Raw genomic sequence first — 15,623 nt, forward strand, 5'->3', positions numbered from 1 at the left:
AAGGCAGTCCGAAACACACACACACGCACGCACGCACGCACGCACGCACGCACGCACACACACACACACACACACACACACACACACACACTGTTTGGTCTATGTGAACCTTACATAAGAACTTTGAAAAACCTCTAATCCCTTATCAGATTAAACACCCTCTTCTTTCGAAAGAGATGAATCAAATGAATGAAGAATGAATTAAAAAAGAAATAGATAAACCTACCCCATCCCCTGCATGTCTCTACAGGTTGAACATCCATATTTATTTCATTCCTATGAGTTTGCAGGGGAAACTGGACACATTATAATTCATAATGAAACAAGCGAATATGTGCATCGCATTTACAAATTCATGCAACAGTTAGCACACAAGCGGAAGTCTGTGGACCATTTATTTTGTTTCTACATTAAAATGTGTACAACATTCATTTTCACCATTCAGAGAATTGGACGGCTTATTTCAGATTTTTATTCAAATATATACAGTAATCTGTGCTCTAGTCATTTTTTTCCAGTGATTCAAAAGCAGGATGAGTATGTTAAAGGCATTACATTACAAATATTTGCTTGTTTTAAAAGTGCTTTGGGAAGCTTGGCAAGCTATAAGAAATACCTAAATTACGTCAGTTTTACATTTGCAAAAGTTGTAGGAATCTACGTGTTCAGATTTCCACTCTGAATGTATGCATTAATGTTAAAAACAGTGTGACCTCGTGTGGTTTAAGAGTAAAAACAGAAAGTAGCCTATTATTAGTACTGTATATTTTCACAGTTTTATCCTTCCGCCTTTTGCACTCTCAAAGCACTGCTGCAAGTGGAAAATTCGCTATTACAAAATATATGCTCGGCAGCTTGAAAAAAGGCAAAAGGGGAAGCAGAGGGTTTTTGTCACATCTACAAGCAGCAGGACATAATGCTTAAACAGTGACAGGCAGTTTTACACAGAAGAACAAATGAAAACAAACTGAGCAAGGATATTAAAATGGTAAAAACAATACAACTGAAGTATATAAACAGGTATAGGCTATGTACAATTCCAATTATTCATGGTATAAACCAAAATTGAAAGAATATTTTGTTGATAATTCATTGACAGCCTCTTGTCAGTGAAGATAGCAGTTACTGGCTTCCTGTTTAGGTCCAGCCAAAGATATCCAATGAAGAGTCAAATACAAATGCTCTTCAGAGCTGAAAGAGCATTCTGAAACACCACTATTTACAGAAAAGGAAGTTTGGTTCCTGGATCTAACACAAGATCTAATTTTATTTTGCCTTGAGGGTGAACTGTGTGTCAGTTCTCTTAATTTTGCGAAGTGTGCATGTTGCTTTATGTCATACACAGCTGTTTGTAATTGACAGATGCTAAAGCAGTTTAATGCTAACACTTTTTTTCTACAAGGCAGATACAGAATGTATCTTTCTTTTCTTTTGCCTCTTTTGTTGTTGACAGTTTCTCAGTGGCACAGCTTAGTATATTCACACCCCATGAAGTATGAATTCTGTTTGAAAATGAGCTTTATGTGACAAAGCTGTGGTGTCTATACTCTTAAAAATAAAGGTGGTTAAAGGTTGTTCACAGCAATGCCATAGAACAACCATTTTTGGTTCGAAAGAACAGTCAATGGTGCTTTAAAGAAGCATCTCTTTTTTATAATCTGAAGAACCTTTTTTTGCCACAAAGAACCCTTTGTGAAACAGAAAGGTTCTTCAGATGTTAAAGGTTCTTTATGGAACCATTCAGACCAAAAAGGTTCTTCTATGGCATCGTGAACTGAAGCACCTTTATTTTTAAGAGTGTACTGTTGGTGTTTTGGAAAGACTGAAGAGATTTTGTCAGAGATTTTGGAGGCTAAACTTGACAGCCATTGGACAAAATGGCTGGCTGGAAGACTAGTAACTTGACCTTAGTATACTGCCTGCAAAAAAAAATAATATATATATTACACGTAAATATATCATATAGAAGCACACACACAAACAACATATAGAAGCACACACGCACACACACATATAGACTGACCTTCATGTTTGCTCTAGTTCTGCGTGGTTTCCTGAGGTTCCTCGCCTCAATCGTAATTTCTTCTCCTTTAGTGGTCGCTGGGAAAGAGCTATGCCAGTGCAACAAAAGACTTAAAAACGTTCATTTCAGAGCAGTTTACAAGGTATAGTGTTGAATAAATAAAAATCTCTCACCATCAGTATCCTGCCCTGGTCTTTTTCTGCCTGTTTCATGGTCGTTGTTCTCCTTCTCCTCCTGCTCTACCGGTTTGCTCCCAGGATCAGCAACCTTACCCTTCTAATATTTGTATAACACAACGAAACAGAAATTACAACTGATCTCACAACATCTGAGATTAGTTATTTAAACCATACAGGATCTTTTACCTGTCCTCCAGATTTAAGTGACTCCATAAGCACAACTGGAAGGCAAAAGAGACTTTTAGCGCATTTGCCACAAATAGTACAGCATAGCCCAATTACAACAGTGTAAATAAGGCAAGACTTCACCTGGTTGGAGCGAAATGGTGACTGATGGGATTTTCCTGTTGTCTGAGTTCATAGATGTCTCAGCTGCGGGAGAACTTTCATCTTTGAGTACTTCTTCTTGTTCTTTACATTTGTCCTGTGTTGCTTCTTCCTGTGTACGATGGGACAAACTATGCTATTGAGCAAGATGAGACAAACTATGCAAAGCATGCTTTTAAAACACAAGCACACAACATGTACAGATTGATAGTTAGATGGAAAGAAATCTGTTAGAAAGGTGTAAGTTTATAAATATAAAATGCTATTTACCTGTGTAATATGGTCTGCTGTCTGCAGGTCACTTTGAGGACTTGACGGGTATTGAGATGATGATGAAAGTGGAGCAGGTGGTGAGTAAGATGAAGATGAAGAAGATGTGTCGCTCTGTGTTTTCTCTTGCTCTTTGCTTTTGGAGCGTCCTGATTCAGACAGGTCCAGCGGTTCTTCCTCCTGTTCCTTTCTGAGGTTCTCGCCGAAAATCCTTTCCGGCTGCCCCGTCGAAGCCCTCCACTGGGGCGGTGCTGTAACAGCTTCTCCTCCTGCAACTCTCTTTTCTCTACTGTCAACATGCTCTGAGAGGCTTCTGCGCGGAGGCCGATCTGACCAAGACCGCAGGCTGCTGGGGCTCGGGCCATGCGAGCGAGACAGGAGGCCGTTGATAGGAGGGATCTGTTTGGGTACATGCAGGATAGGTGAGCCTGAAATTTGGGTCTGGCTTGGGTGAATTGCCATACCGCCAGTAACACCAGAGGCGGCTGATGTTACTGTTACCCAATCCGTGGAATCTGAGAGTGGCCAGGGGAGGTGACCGGTTTGCATTGGAAGCGGCCGGAAAGGGACAGGGGCATGGATTTGTTGCCGGTTGCTCCGTTCCTCGGGGGCAGCAGATGAAAAAACACAATTGCTCTTCAGGAGACCAAGGGCAGATGTAAGTGAAGGAGATAAAGGGGAATGTCCCTGCTCCACCGACTCCACACTGGCAGCTCTATCAATACAGTATATGACCAGAAAATTTAGGTTGTAAGCGTCAAGTGGTACTATTTGGATTTATATTTATCAGGCTGTCTCACCTTCTTTCCGATCCATACAATATGGGCTTGTTGGACTCCTGACAGAGAAAACACACACATCTTTAACAACCATGAACTGCAATAAACAGAAACATTTTTTTACAGCAACTAATTTAAAATACATATTTTTAAAAGAATGTGAGTATTGCTTACGAATGAAAATGCCCTGGCCCAGCTTTGCATAAGTTTGTGTTCAGACGATTTATCTGTAAAGATAAAAGCATCATTACAAATGGTTTCATCAGTAAAATTAAATCAAATTAATTAAATATTTAACTATAAGTCTGTGAAAACCCATTTTTTGGGTCATTTTTTGGTGATTTACTGTTTTCTACATAAAATCATCCCACATAATGTAAAGAACATTCTGTGAAAATATAACTCTGATATCTTAAATACTGACTGAGTATAAGAACATGTCAAAAATGTAAATCATAGTGAAATTAATGGTTTAAATCAAACTTTGATGCTTATTATCTCAGAATTATATTTTTAGATTTACTGTAAAAAACAACTAGTAAGATTTACTTAATTTTTTGTGTTATTAGTGCAAGTTTTTGCACACAGTTTTTTAAGTATATTTTGCTTAAAACAACTGTGTGCAAAAACTTGATACGAAAAAATAAAGAAAGATTTACTTTAAAAAACAGTCTAAAAACATTTAAAAAAAAATTGAAAGTAAAATTTACTTAAAAACGGAGAATTTTTTAATATAGCCTAATCTAATTGAAACATTAATGTAAAAAAATAATAAAAAAACTATGAATATATTTTCCAAACTAACAAAGAAAAATAGCGAAAAGTTTACATTTTTTCTTTTTTTGTCACTGCATATTTTCCAACTTAAATAATTTTAAGCTCATAGTTATATTTAGAGTTACAGACTTCTATTACTAAAAATATTATTCCACAATATTGTTCAAATATTAGTATTGTTCAACTTTTTAACTGGCACTTTTTATATAAAAATTATTAACATTCCATGTATTTTCAGTGTTTTAATTTACCCAGACTTTCAGTTGGACTGTTTTCGGTCTCACGCTTGACAGTGGCTGCAGGTAAAGTGGTGTCCCCTGGTGGTGGCTGGCTAGACTTTAACGCTGAGGTCAGTAGACTCATTGCAGCCACTGCTGTGTCAGGTGACATCTTGACCTCTGGAGCGATCGTGTCCTCTGAAAGACCATTCTGCCGACTGTAGACACAAGAAATATGTATTCTCCGCCAGGGTGAAAACACTTGATGCAGAAAACACTTTGGGGAAAATCAAAGGACAAAACACATAAACACGTAATAAACACTTACTTTGTACGATCCCTCAGGCTCTTTACCTCTTCTTTCAGATTGTCATTTTCTTTCTTAAGTGCATTCATCTCACTCACTGCAGTAGTGAACAAACAGGAAATTTCATTAATAGTCATATAACTGTGACCTAGTTAAGACATGAGAGAAGTTAATATTGCACAAGGTGACTGACTGGAACATTTCAAATATAGATATATGAATAATATCAATATGTATTTTATGGTCTACGTATTTATAGCTCACCCAGGATAGAGATATGCTGTAAACTCTGCAGTTGACAGTTTTCATACTCCTGCAGTCTTTTTTTAGCCACGTCCTGAGTGACTGTACACCTGTCACACAACCCGGCTCGCAACCTGACAATCAAAAGACATATCAAGTGTGGTCTACGGTAGATGGGATTTAAGACGCACGCACACAAACCTGTTTTCCAGCTGTTTGATGTTCTCAGTCAGCATCCGTTGCTGTTCTCTAAGCTGCTGGTTCCTGTTGTAAAGTTCCTCCATGCGCTTTGTATCACTACACACACATACTATTAATAACAGGTTTGCAAACAACGCAACTAAGCTTAACAATCATTCGCTGTTATTATTATTATTGTATAATATTGTATAAAATCAGATCTTCAAACTTACATATTCTTTTTATTTGTGAGTTCTACCAATTTTTCCTGCCATCCTTGATATGGGGTGAGAGAGAAAGAGAGAGTGAGAGAGAAAGAGAAAGAGAAAGAGAGAGAGTGAGAGAGAGAGAGAGAGAGAGTGAGAGAGAAAGAGAAAGAGAGTGAGAGAGAGAGTGAGAGAGAGAGAGAGAGAGAGAGAGAGAGCTTTTTTATTTAATTTAGGAGTTTCAGTAGCAAGCAAAATGTTTCAGTAACACTGATGGAACGCTCAATAAAAGTTGAGCTCTATCGAGCATCTCTAGCGTGCCTTCACACAAAAATGTTGACCCGTCCTTCAGCTTTTGGAAACAAAACCCACGTTTCAGTGACACATAACAACGGAAGTCAACAAGGAACTCTAAAGGGTTCGATAGCTGAATTTTGGCATGTAGTAAATCCTCCTTACGAAAATGTGTTATACAACACTGTACAAAATGATTTATGGGTTCAACATAAAAAATAATTTAGCTGGTTGCCTTAAAATGTTGAGATAATTCAACATAATTCAACTCAAATATTAGTTAACTCATTGAATTTGATACAATCTCATTGTGTTAACTAATATTGAATCAAGTTGAATTAAAGAAATAGCTCACCTTCAAAAGGAAAAAAAATCCTCATTTACTCACCCTGTTGTCATTTGAAATCTGTGTGATTTTCTTTCATTTTGAAAAATGTTGGTACCCAAAAGCCGTTGGTCCACATTGACTTCTATTGTATTGACACAAAACCAATTCAAGTCAATGGGGACCAACGGTTATCTGTTACCGACATTTTTCAAAATATCTTCTTTTGTGTTCTGCAGAAGAAAGTCATACAAGTTTGAAATGACAAAAGGGAGTGTAAATAATGACAGGATTTTCGTTTTGAAGGTGAACTAGTCCTTCTCTTAATTTTAAGGCAACCAGGTAACTTATTTTTTAAGTTGAACCAACCATTTTTTACAGTGAAGACATAAAGTCTTACATTTCTAAATCTTAAGAACCGCTGTGCTAAGCTCATAAATTTCCGGTTACGTGTTACCACACAAATCTTGTGGGCGGAGTTAACCCCATTTAAAAATACCTTGCGGATAGTTACAAGACATTCCCTTTCAGACTTCCACTGTAGTGTAGATGCACACTACATCACAACTCTTGTGTAAGCGCTAAAAACAAAAACTGAATGACTTCTGACAGGCTTCTTACCTTCTGACTCGTGTTCATGGACGTCCCGCAGTTTCTGCAAAAGCTCAGAGAAGCTTTCCACAGCCATGCTGCTATTCTTCTACACCTGCTACTTGATTTGTCTTCTTCCTAACCTAAGCACAGCGGGAGAGAGAGAATGAGAGAGATGGGAACAGAAAGGAAAAATGAAAAGACATAAGCGATACATGTTCAATAAATGTTATGGTACAGCAGCTTTCATTCTGCTGTTGCCCATGTTTAACCTACCACAATATGAGCCTGAATTTCTGCGCTCATATACAACAAAGCTATTAAAACCTTGCCTTGCCATACTGGTTCTGCAAGGTGAGCACCGCAGGCCTAACTTTATTTGTGTATTGCACGTGATTGTGTGTGTGTGCGCGCTTGAAAGACAGAGAGTATTAAATAAGGAGAGACAACATTGTGTGCTTGCACTTAAAACAGGATCAGGAAGTTCATTTCTGACCATTACAATATGATCTCAATGTCAGGACAAACAATCTCACATGGGTCAATTTCTGAATATGATGAAACAAGTTCAGTGACCTGTGTTTTAGAGTCTTGCTTTTTTCTTATACGTGATTGTAAAGACCTGGAACTGCATTGTATGCCGATACGTGTAAGACAAAATGAGAACTTAGTTTAGTTTTTGGCATACCATGCAACATGCTGATAAAAATGTTGAACAAACGTTTCCATGTACTGTAGGCCTACAACTGTTAAACTTGTAACTTTTACCTGCCAATACAATTAACACAATTTCCAGGAAGAACGTTTGTGTGTCTTAAAGAGGTAATGAAGGAACATCTGGTCGTAACACTTCATTATAGTTAACAGATCAGATATTTGAAGATCAAGGCTGTCTGCAAGAAGAGATATAGCGTGCTGCTGAGGGTGCGGTCTATCTTCACCCCCCCAATCTTTTTTTGCATTTTGATCTGTGTGATTTTCGCCTGCTGCCGAACTCTCTGTGCATGTCGGGATATGTTAGCTAACGTTGCAGCGACGAGAGCAAGAGGGAACCTGTCTGTCAGAACAGCAAAATACACTTTCACACATCACACGCACACTTGCTGGAAACCCGTACGGTTGTGCTGACTTTGCATATGTACTTAACAATTGTACGTTTCATTCATAAACATTGTTCATTAACGCACTTTATAGATTTAGGATACGAGCATATGGATCTGATCTCTGACCTTGACGTCTGGGGTCAGAGTTCAAACATTGTGTTCTCATAGGTTCGTTGAGGTCTCATGCTGCAGACCTGCATGACTTCAGTTAGTAAAACACAATATTTGCTGGACAGACAGACATAGAGTCTTAACGCAGGCTTTTGGAATTAGTCAAATACATGGGAAAGTATGCATCTGCTGTTGCGCAATTACTTTCAATGATTTTGTTAGGTTTCTGTTTTAAGGCAGTTGAGCCTTGTTTTGAATGCTTTATGAGAGTTGTATTACGTGTTAAAATCTTGCTTGATGACTACAGGGTCTTACCACGGGCATGGAAATCAAGTAAAATTGGAGAAGGACAAAAAGCCAACAAGGGAGAGAGAGAGGGAGATAGAAAGAGGAAGTTGCATTATTTCAGGATGCACCTAATTTGGCTGATAAAATTCGTCCTTAAAGATTAATTACTTGTTTTTTTTTTAGTTTTGCTTAGAAACGTAGTTTGCACAAAAACATTGGCAATTTTGAAATTAACATTCTCCATATTTCCATAATCAAGAAACAACACAACAGGGAAACAATGCGCATTTAAAACTGCACAGATTGCTGCTGTTGTAACATTAAAAGGACTATAGACTATAAAGGTAGATCAGAGCATAAAATAATATGAAGACAAATATGCCACCACACCCTTGATCTGAAATAGCTTGAATGATGATCGATGGTGTTTCATCTGCATATGAACAGAAGAAAATGCATTAAAATATAATGACCGAAAGTTCAATACATCCCACCATACAATCCAATGTAAGAATGATGGGACAGCCACATCAGATCAACAGTTCTGCTGATACGAACGTCAATTTATTCTCACAGTCCAAACTATTGCCTCACTCACCCCGTGCCACCTCGTGGACAGCGGACGCCCCCAGCCGAGTCACCACTCACGACCTGCCACTCACTCTGTCTCTATATCAAAAAGCTTTCCTTCTGAGTCCCCCAAAGAGGCACATTGGATGGGAAAAGATTGGGAACGAAAGAGTGTTTGTACGCCCTGTGCTCCTCTCCTCCTCCTCCTGGCCCAGCACCCCCTCCTTCTTCTCCCTACGAGGAGAACAGGTTTGAGCGGTTTCTCGCTGTAACACACAAACACCAGTTCTCTCCTGGATAAACCGGTCCTGCTGAAATCCCACTGAACCTGCCCAGCCACAAATAAAAAAAACATTCTCAGTGGAAATAGAGATCCTTTAGACACACAAAGCCGCTTTATTTGGCATTGATTTGCTCTTTTAATCTAAAGGAAACAAATGTATCCACTTTATTGTATTGACATTGAAATTCACTGCCGTGTGAAAAACATTGTGAGGTGCCTTTTAGATATGTTGTTATCTTTCATGATAACATTAGCAATATTTTGTTCATTGAACTCTATTAGGATGTTATATTTTTAAAGTGTCTGTCATTACAGTTTTTAGGTATGTCATTTTGAAATTTTGTGGCCTTTTGTTCAGTTTTATTAGATTTGAAACCATCTTTTTATTATAATAAAACAAACCTTTGGCATATATAGCCTTATATATGCATTTAAGATTTTATTTTCTGGACCTAAAATAGTGATGACTTTTTGTTGTTTTCGACCAATCAGATTCTCACTATAGAATAAGAAAGCCCCTCCCTGTAATTCCACCTGCCATCAAGTAACAGGTTGCAAAAACCTCATCATCATGTATCCACTATGACACATACAGTATATGATAGGAAGGCCTATGTATGATCAGACAGGGCAGAGCTCTGGCAAAACTTTTGTCAGAGCCATACAAAAACATGTAATAGATCTTAGACACCAGGAATGTGCAGAGCAGATTACGATTATATCTGTCAGTCGATTAGGTTCCTGATTCTGCAGAACTAGACAGACCAGGTTAAACAGCTTTTTCTCCACACCCCACTGCGGACAGACAGAAGATGTTCAGACTGCTCTGCATTTTACAGTATTCATCACTTACTGACTATTGAATATAAACTAGGTCTTTCAATGCATGTAAAGCTGCACTGCAACAATTAAAATAGTAAAAAGCACTATATAAATAAAATGGAATCGAATTGGTAAAAAAACACATATCATTTTGAAGATGATAGTAAACTAATGATAATAATAATAGAAACTCAAAACGTGTCTTTATGTAATAGATAAAAGCCTAATGGACCATATATGGGCCTGATGGCCAAAAAGAGTATACAACACTGTTAGAGCATAAATGATGACAGATCTGTGAAAACTGGTTTCTCTGGGTTCATGAAGCTAAGCACAAAATCATGTATCTAATTTGAAAGTTTAGTGATGTGGTTCACTTCTGCTCCACTGGGGGCAGTAATCGCATGCTTTAATGTTGCATGACTGTGAATTATGTACCGTACTTATGCAATAAAACAAATAATGCCACTAGAGGGAACCAGAAAACGACGACGAATTATGAAAAAATGAGCTACAATTATTAACAGACTTAAGTAATTTATTTTATAAAATAATAAAAAATATACTTAATTATTTATTTAATAATTTAAGCGGTCTACTATATACCCTATAGCAGTTGTAGCATACATCACAAGTAGGAATGTATGTGCAATTATCTTTCATTCATAAGAGATTGCCCAATCCAGTCCAGCTGTTTACCTGCATTAATGGAATCAAAGTTTAACTTAGAAAGGTTGTTTCTGTAGCGGTAGAGTGTGTTGCACATTTTCTTTTATTAACTAACATCTTTTAAACATAAACGGGTTGATATAGTAGCAGTTGGAAAAATGGAAGTTGCAAACATGTAAAAAGTAATTCATCTTCCAGTAGCCTACATCTCTTATAATCTCATCAAATTCACAGGCTTGTAAAAAAAACAAAAAAACATTTCTTGTAAAATGTGGCTTGTGTAAATAGCACAAACAAAAGGGGAAAAGAGTTATGTTACTTTCATTTGTTTACATAAATATTTTACCCCTGGCATAAATTGTTTTGTCTCTCATAGGCCTGTATAGACAGTTTCTTCTGACGCATGCAGGCGCGAAGTTACTTTCCGGTCTGTGTTTGGTTATAATATAACAATTTATTTTATATTTCATCTATGTTAAAATTAATTTGTACATTTTTTTGTATATACAATTAAATTAAAACTACTTAACAGTTACAGATTCTTCGCAGAGGTCTGCCGGATGTTAAGTTTGGGCCACATAATGTTTGTTTGTCATCTTGTTGCCGCTGAAACTTTCTTTTTTTTGTTTTTTGTTGTTTGAACAAGTTCTGTACATATTCTATTAATTAAAAAAATGTAGAGAGTCAAGGTCAAATTATTAATTTATATACATTAATTTACAGTCGAAAAATGTTGCATGACTAGACAGGTTATTATTAATAATAAGAGTTTTGTGGTGCAAATTAATTCTGTGGGAACACAGGCACGCACGCACCCTTTTAGAGGACTGGGATTCCATTGGATAACTTAAGCATCAGGATCAATGTCAGGAAAGAGATAAGACTTCAAAGTATAAGACAGATTTACAAGTCACAGAGAACCCCCCTTTACAAAATACTGCTGCATAAATGTTGATATAATTTGAAAGATGTCTAACACTGTAGTAACAAGCCTGGCCCCATAAAACTGTAACTCACATGAAGGACAATGGGGTCACCTGTGCTTTTCTCGAAAATAGCATGTTATTTTGGTTATAAAATGGATTCAAAATGTGTAGTTTATTCACTGCAGGACTTGTGGAGCATGGAGGGCTTTGATACTTAAAATGTTGTTTTCTTGCCATCTGATCTAAGAATATTAAAAAGCAAAACACACATGCACAAAACAGCCAAAAGCTCACTTTATAGTAGGTAAGGTGCTCTGCAGTTTTAAAGTCAGTCAATAGAGGGCACTATAGATTTTAACTCCATAGTAGTTCACCTGTCCGGAGTCAGGCTTCCTTCCTCACATTCCGGTCAAATCTTCCTTGTGTTTAGTTTACCAGGCCCACACACATGTATTCATCATAGGCAGCCATAAATTATTTCACATAAAACTACTTTTGATGAGCTCAACATGTGTCCTCAACCCTGATGCTGCTGGGATGGAAACCAGGGTCCTTTCTGTTGAACAGGATCGCCAGATCGCTCTGTGTTCCACTATGGAGCAAAAGAATGATCATCGTTCGTCTGTAGTGCTGCCAGAAAACATGATGGAGCAGTTGGTCAGTGGAGGACCTGATACTGTCCAAGCCCACCCAAAGATTCCAGTTACAGCGACATCAAATGAGAGAGAGAGAGAGAGAGAGAGAGAGAGAGAGAGAGAGAGAGAGAGAGAGAGAGATACAGAACCAGGGTCTGGAAACAGCTTTGGTTTCCATTCCCCAAAGAATATTGTAATCTTGAATCGAGATTCAAGTCTAATGATGGAAAATGGCCACAGCATAAATAGACATATTTCATTATGTGTGTATTTCAAATGTAAGCCCATATTCTAAATCATATGAGAGTTTGTTTGGTCATGCAATAGATTTAAAATCTTTTAATCTGTCACAAGCTTTGGCTCAAGTCAGGTCAGGTGACCTCACTGTTCCAGACAGTCTCTGTTTGCCCTTCAGTCTAAGTGGCAAAAGCTTTTCTTAAGTGTTAAGCGTGGGTGGCTGTATGAATGCATGTATGTGTGATAAATGTTTACCCAGCTTGCAATGTATTGGTACCCTAACCTCTGTCTCTAGTTTCAGAGTCTAACACGTTCAAGTGGACACATTAATAAGAGTTACACCCCCTAGACAAACACTGACATGGTGCAAGGTGTAAAGAAACAGTATGGAGGCCATAAGACATGTTAGATGGGCACCTGTGCGCACGTGCACACATACACATTTGTTCCGGCTCAGGGGCAGTGGTGGGAAGCTGGCGGGTCTGTATTTAACAGAACAGGAAGTTCTGTGGCACAGAGAGGAAGTTGACTCAAACAGAGCACACAAACCCCCCTCTTGATTCCTGTGTCCCACGCTGTGTGTCTGCCTTACACACGACAGACATATCTGTCCACCTCCGCCCAACAGACCTCCAGACACGTCGTCTTTCTGTAAGCACGTGTGTCTGAAAGAGTATTTTACAGAACGTGAAGGCATTCAAATGTTGAATGAAGAAATACTACACTCCAAAGTATTTTTTCGACTTCTCTTAGGGCAAATTTTATGTTTTACAAAAGAAGGAAATGATGACGACGTGAAGTAAATAAGGACATTTTTGAGTGAGCTAGATTACGGCCATGTTTTGATTCTTTTAATGTGTTTAGATGTAGAAATGACATTATAAAAAGTGCAGAGTCTTCCAGACGAAAGAGAAATCAGACATCAAAAAGATCTCTTTACTATCTCAATTATTTCCCAGACGTCAATAAGATTAAACGGAAAGTGTAGGGAAACGTTTCAGAAAGTTAATAATATTGAAGATCTCAATACCAACTCAAATAATTCTCGTTCAATTTACCAAAAGCCAGATCTTTTTATCTGTATAATCAATTAAACACGTCTATACTCTTCATGAATTTGAACAATTTTTGTTTCTGTTTTTTTTCAGCAATTTTAGGAGAAACCTCTAAATAATTTGACACTTGAATGAAACACAACCTGAGCTATGAAGACGCAACATTTGAGCGAAAACATTTTCCACAGCTTTTTGCTCTAAATTTTGCTAAAGGTCTATTTGCTAAATGCTGCTTTTTCATAAAAAAAACATAATAAACATGATCCATTAGACAACAAAACAAAAACGACATAAAAGTGGTTCATGTAGCTTTTGAAATATATTCTACTTGTTCTACGTAGCTTTGAGTGAACATTAGACATTATTGTGGAAAAAGGGCTTTGCATTTTACACAATCTGTTTTTACTGAAACATATTGCCATTTGAATGAGTAACGAAATGTATATTTCACTGTAAATCTTAAACCTTAATAAAAAAGACAAAGATAAAAGAGCTGTAGAAAAATAACAATTTCCATTGTGGACATGAATAATACTTCAACAGGTAATGTGAAACATGCTCAGGTCTCAGTTAGGACATTAAAGAATTGTAAGAGAGGTCCAGAGCTCCGCCCTCATCCATAAATAACTGACTGCTCATATCTATCTTCATCTGGACTAATAGGGATGACGAGAGACGGTCTGAAGAGCAGAGAAAGCGAGATGGAGAGAGACAGAGAGAGAGAGAGAGAGAGAGGGAGGGGGAGGCAATGAGGGTAAGGCTCAGATCTGCGTCCATCACAGGATTTTTCGGCAGTCCTGTTGGAGCAGTAGATGGAGTGGTTAGGGGAGGCTGAGCAGAGGGCAGTGTGTGACCTTTGACCCCGGAACCTCTTCAATATCAACTTTATTAGCTTGCAACAAAATGTGTGTGCGTGTATACATGCAGGTTTAGCCTGACTTGTGAGGAGCACATTTTCAACAATGTGTGTGTTTGAAGCGTTTCGCTGAGGCATGTCTGGGTTCCTCCTGCATTTGAACTCCAGAAACAGGGTGATTTACTCTCAGGCTAAAATCCCCCCCTCTGTACTTACACAATGAGGATTTATACAGATGTCTATGAATATGATTCATCTCTCCCTCTCAGTCAGTCAGTCACACACACGCACACACACACACGCACACGCACGCACGCACACACGCACGCACACACACACACACACACACACACACGCGTTGGGTTTACATGTTTTATGGGGACATTCCATAGACGCAATGGTTTTTATCCCTACCCCTAACCCACCCCCTAAACCTAACAATCACACACAACTGTCTGCTCTTTTAGATTTTCAAAAAAAATATTACTGTATGATTTATAAGCTTGTTTCCTCATGGGGACAAAAAAATGTCCCCACAAGGACAAGGATTTTGGATATTGCCATCTATGTGGGGACATTTTGTCCCCATACTGTAGGGTTTACCCTTCCCACACACACGCACGCACACGCATGCACGCACGCGCGTGATCCGTAGCACATCGTGAGACTAATGATGGGAAATCAACAAACATAACACACAAGCATCAGTGAAAGCTCATAAGATTTGATTAGTGCTCAAGAATGTGGACGTCCATATCTCACTCAGCTCACCCTCGTTTGGCCCCATTGGCTGTCAGCACAGCCATTCATCCTCAGCCCAGCCAATAGACTGGGGTGCCAGTACAGCCCTCAACCAATCACAGCCCAGGATGCCTTGACAGTGAGAAAGATGCTCATGTGTGTTTATGGTCTACTGCCTGTATGACAAAACACAGAACCCTTGAGAGAAAAATAAAGCAATTAGCCAATTACACCGCACAGACCTATTAGAAACCAAACATCACAGTGTTTTCCTAGCCTTTATATACAGCGATAAGACGCGAGCTGACAGAGAGACTGAATCACGTCGCAAGCAGTGAGGGAAAAGTGATAGTTATGAGAAGAGCAGATTAGACTTGTTTGTAAGGAGTCTCTCTTTATTTGAGAGAAGACGAATGAATTGAACTCTCAGTAACTCTTGGACTCTTGGGACTGAGATGTGAAAAATTAAGTGAAAACTGGCTCTGGAGAATTGCTGTATCTGGATTATTAATCTAAAACCAATATAGAACACTGTTTATCTTGAGACAGACTGATCCCTTACATCACTTCACAGAATGCCATTGAAATGCTTAAAACATATAAAATAT

General features: G+C 38.2%; 1 protein-coding gene across 5 annotated transcripts; it reads right to left on the reverse strand.

The window, feature by feature from the left end:
* Positions 1–381: 381 nt before the first annotated feature.
* On the reverse strand, positions 382–9,002 carry rbbp8l (retinoblastoma binding protein 8-like). 5 transcript variants are annotated; one of them, XM_057320153.1, is made up of 16 exons: positions 8,820–9,002; positions 8,612–8,654; positions 6,750–6,862; positions 5,537–5,571; positions 5,325–5,420; positions 5,145–5,257; positions 4,902–4,977; positions 4,607–4,791; positions 3,753–3,805; positions 3,600–3,637; positions 2,800–3,514; positions 2,512–2,665; positions 2,389–2,423; positions 2,197–2,299; positions 2,024–2,111; positions 382–1,919 (listed from the first exon to the last, which is right to left on the reverse strand). In XM_057320153.1, the coding sequence occupies exons 3-15, from the start codon at positions 6,765–6,767 to the stop codon at positions 2,026–2,028; spliced, it is 1,707 nt and encodes a 568-aa protein (XP_057176136.1). In that variant the 5' UTR covers positions 6,768–6,862; positions 8,612–8,654; positions 8,820–9,002; the 3' UTR covers positions 382–1,919; positions 2,024–2,025. The 5 variants fall into 5 exon arrangements, with proteins under 5 accessions (XP_057176136.1, XP_057176132.1, XP_057176135.1 ...); XM_057320149.1 differs by having other exon boundaries at positions 5,537–5,579; XM_057320152.1 differs by lacking the exon at positions 8,612–8,654.
* Positions 9,003–15,623: the final 6,621 nt, after the last annotated feature.

Source organism: Triplophysa rosa, linkage group LG21, assembly GCF_024868665.1.
Source record: "Triplophysa rosa linkage group LG21, Trosa_1v2, whole genome shotgun sequence".
NCBI classification, from domain to species: Eukaryota; Metazoa; Chordata; class Actinopteri; order Cypriniformes; family Nemacheilidae; genus Triplophysa; species Triplophysa rosa.

Bases quoted from the DNA above. Each gene is read 5' to 3' on its own strand.
- rbbp8l (XM_057320148.1), bottom strand. From the start codon at position 6,816: ATGGCTGTGGAAAGCTTCTCTGAGCTTTTGCAGAAACTGCGGGACGTC. The intron at 3,638-3,752 runs GTAAGCAATACT...TTTCTCTGTCAG, and splicing joins GGGCCAGGGCATTTTCATTC to GAGTCCAACAAGCCCATATT. The intron at 2,300-2,388 runs GTAAAAGATCCT...TACAAATATTAG, and splicing joins CACTTAAATCTGGAGGACAG to AAGGGTAAGGTTGCTGATCC.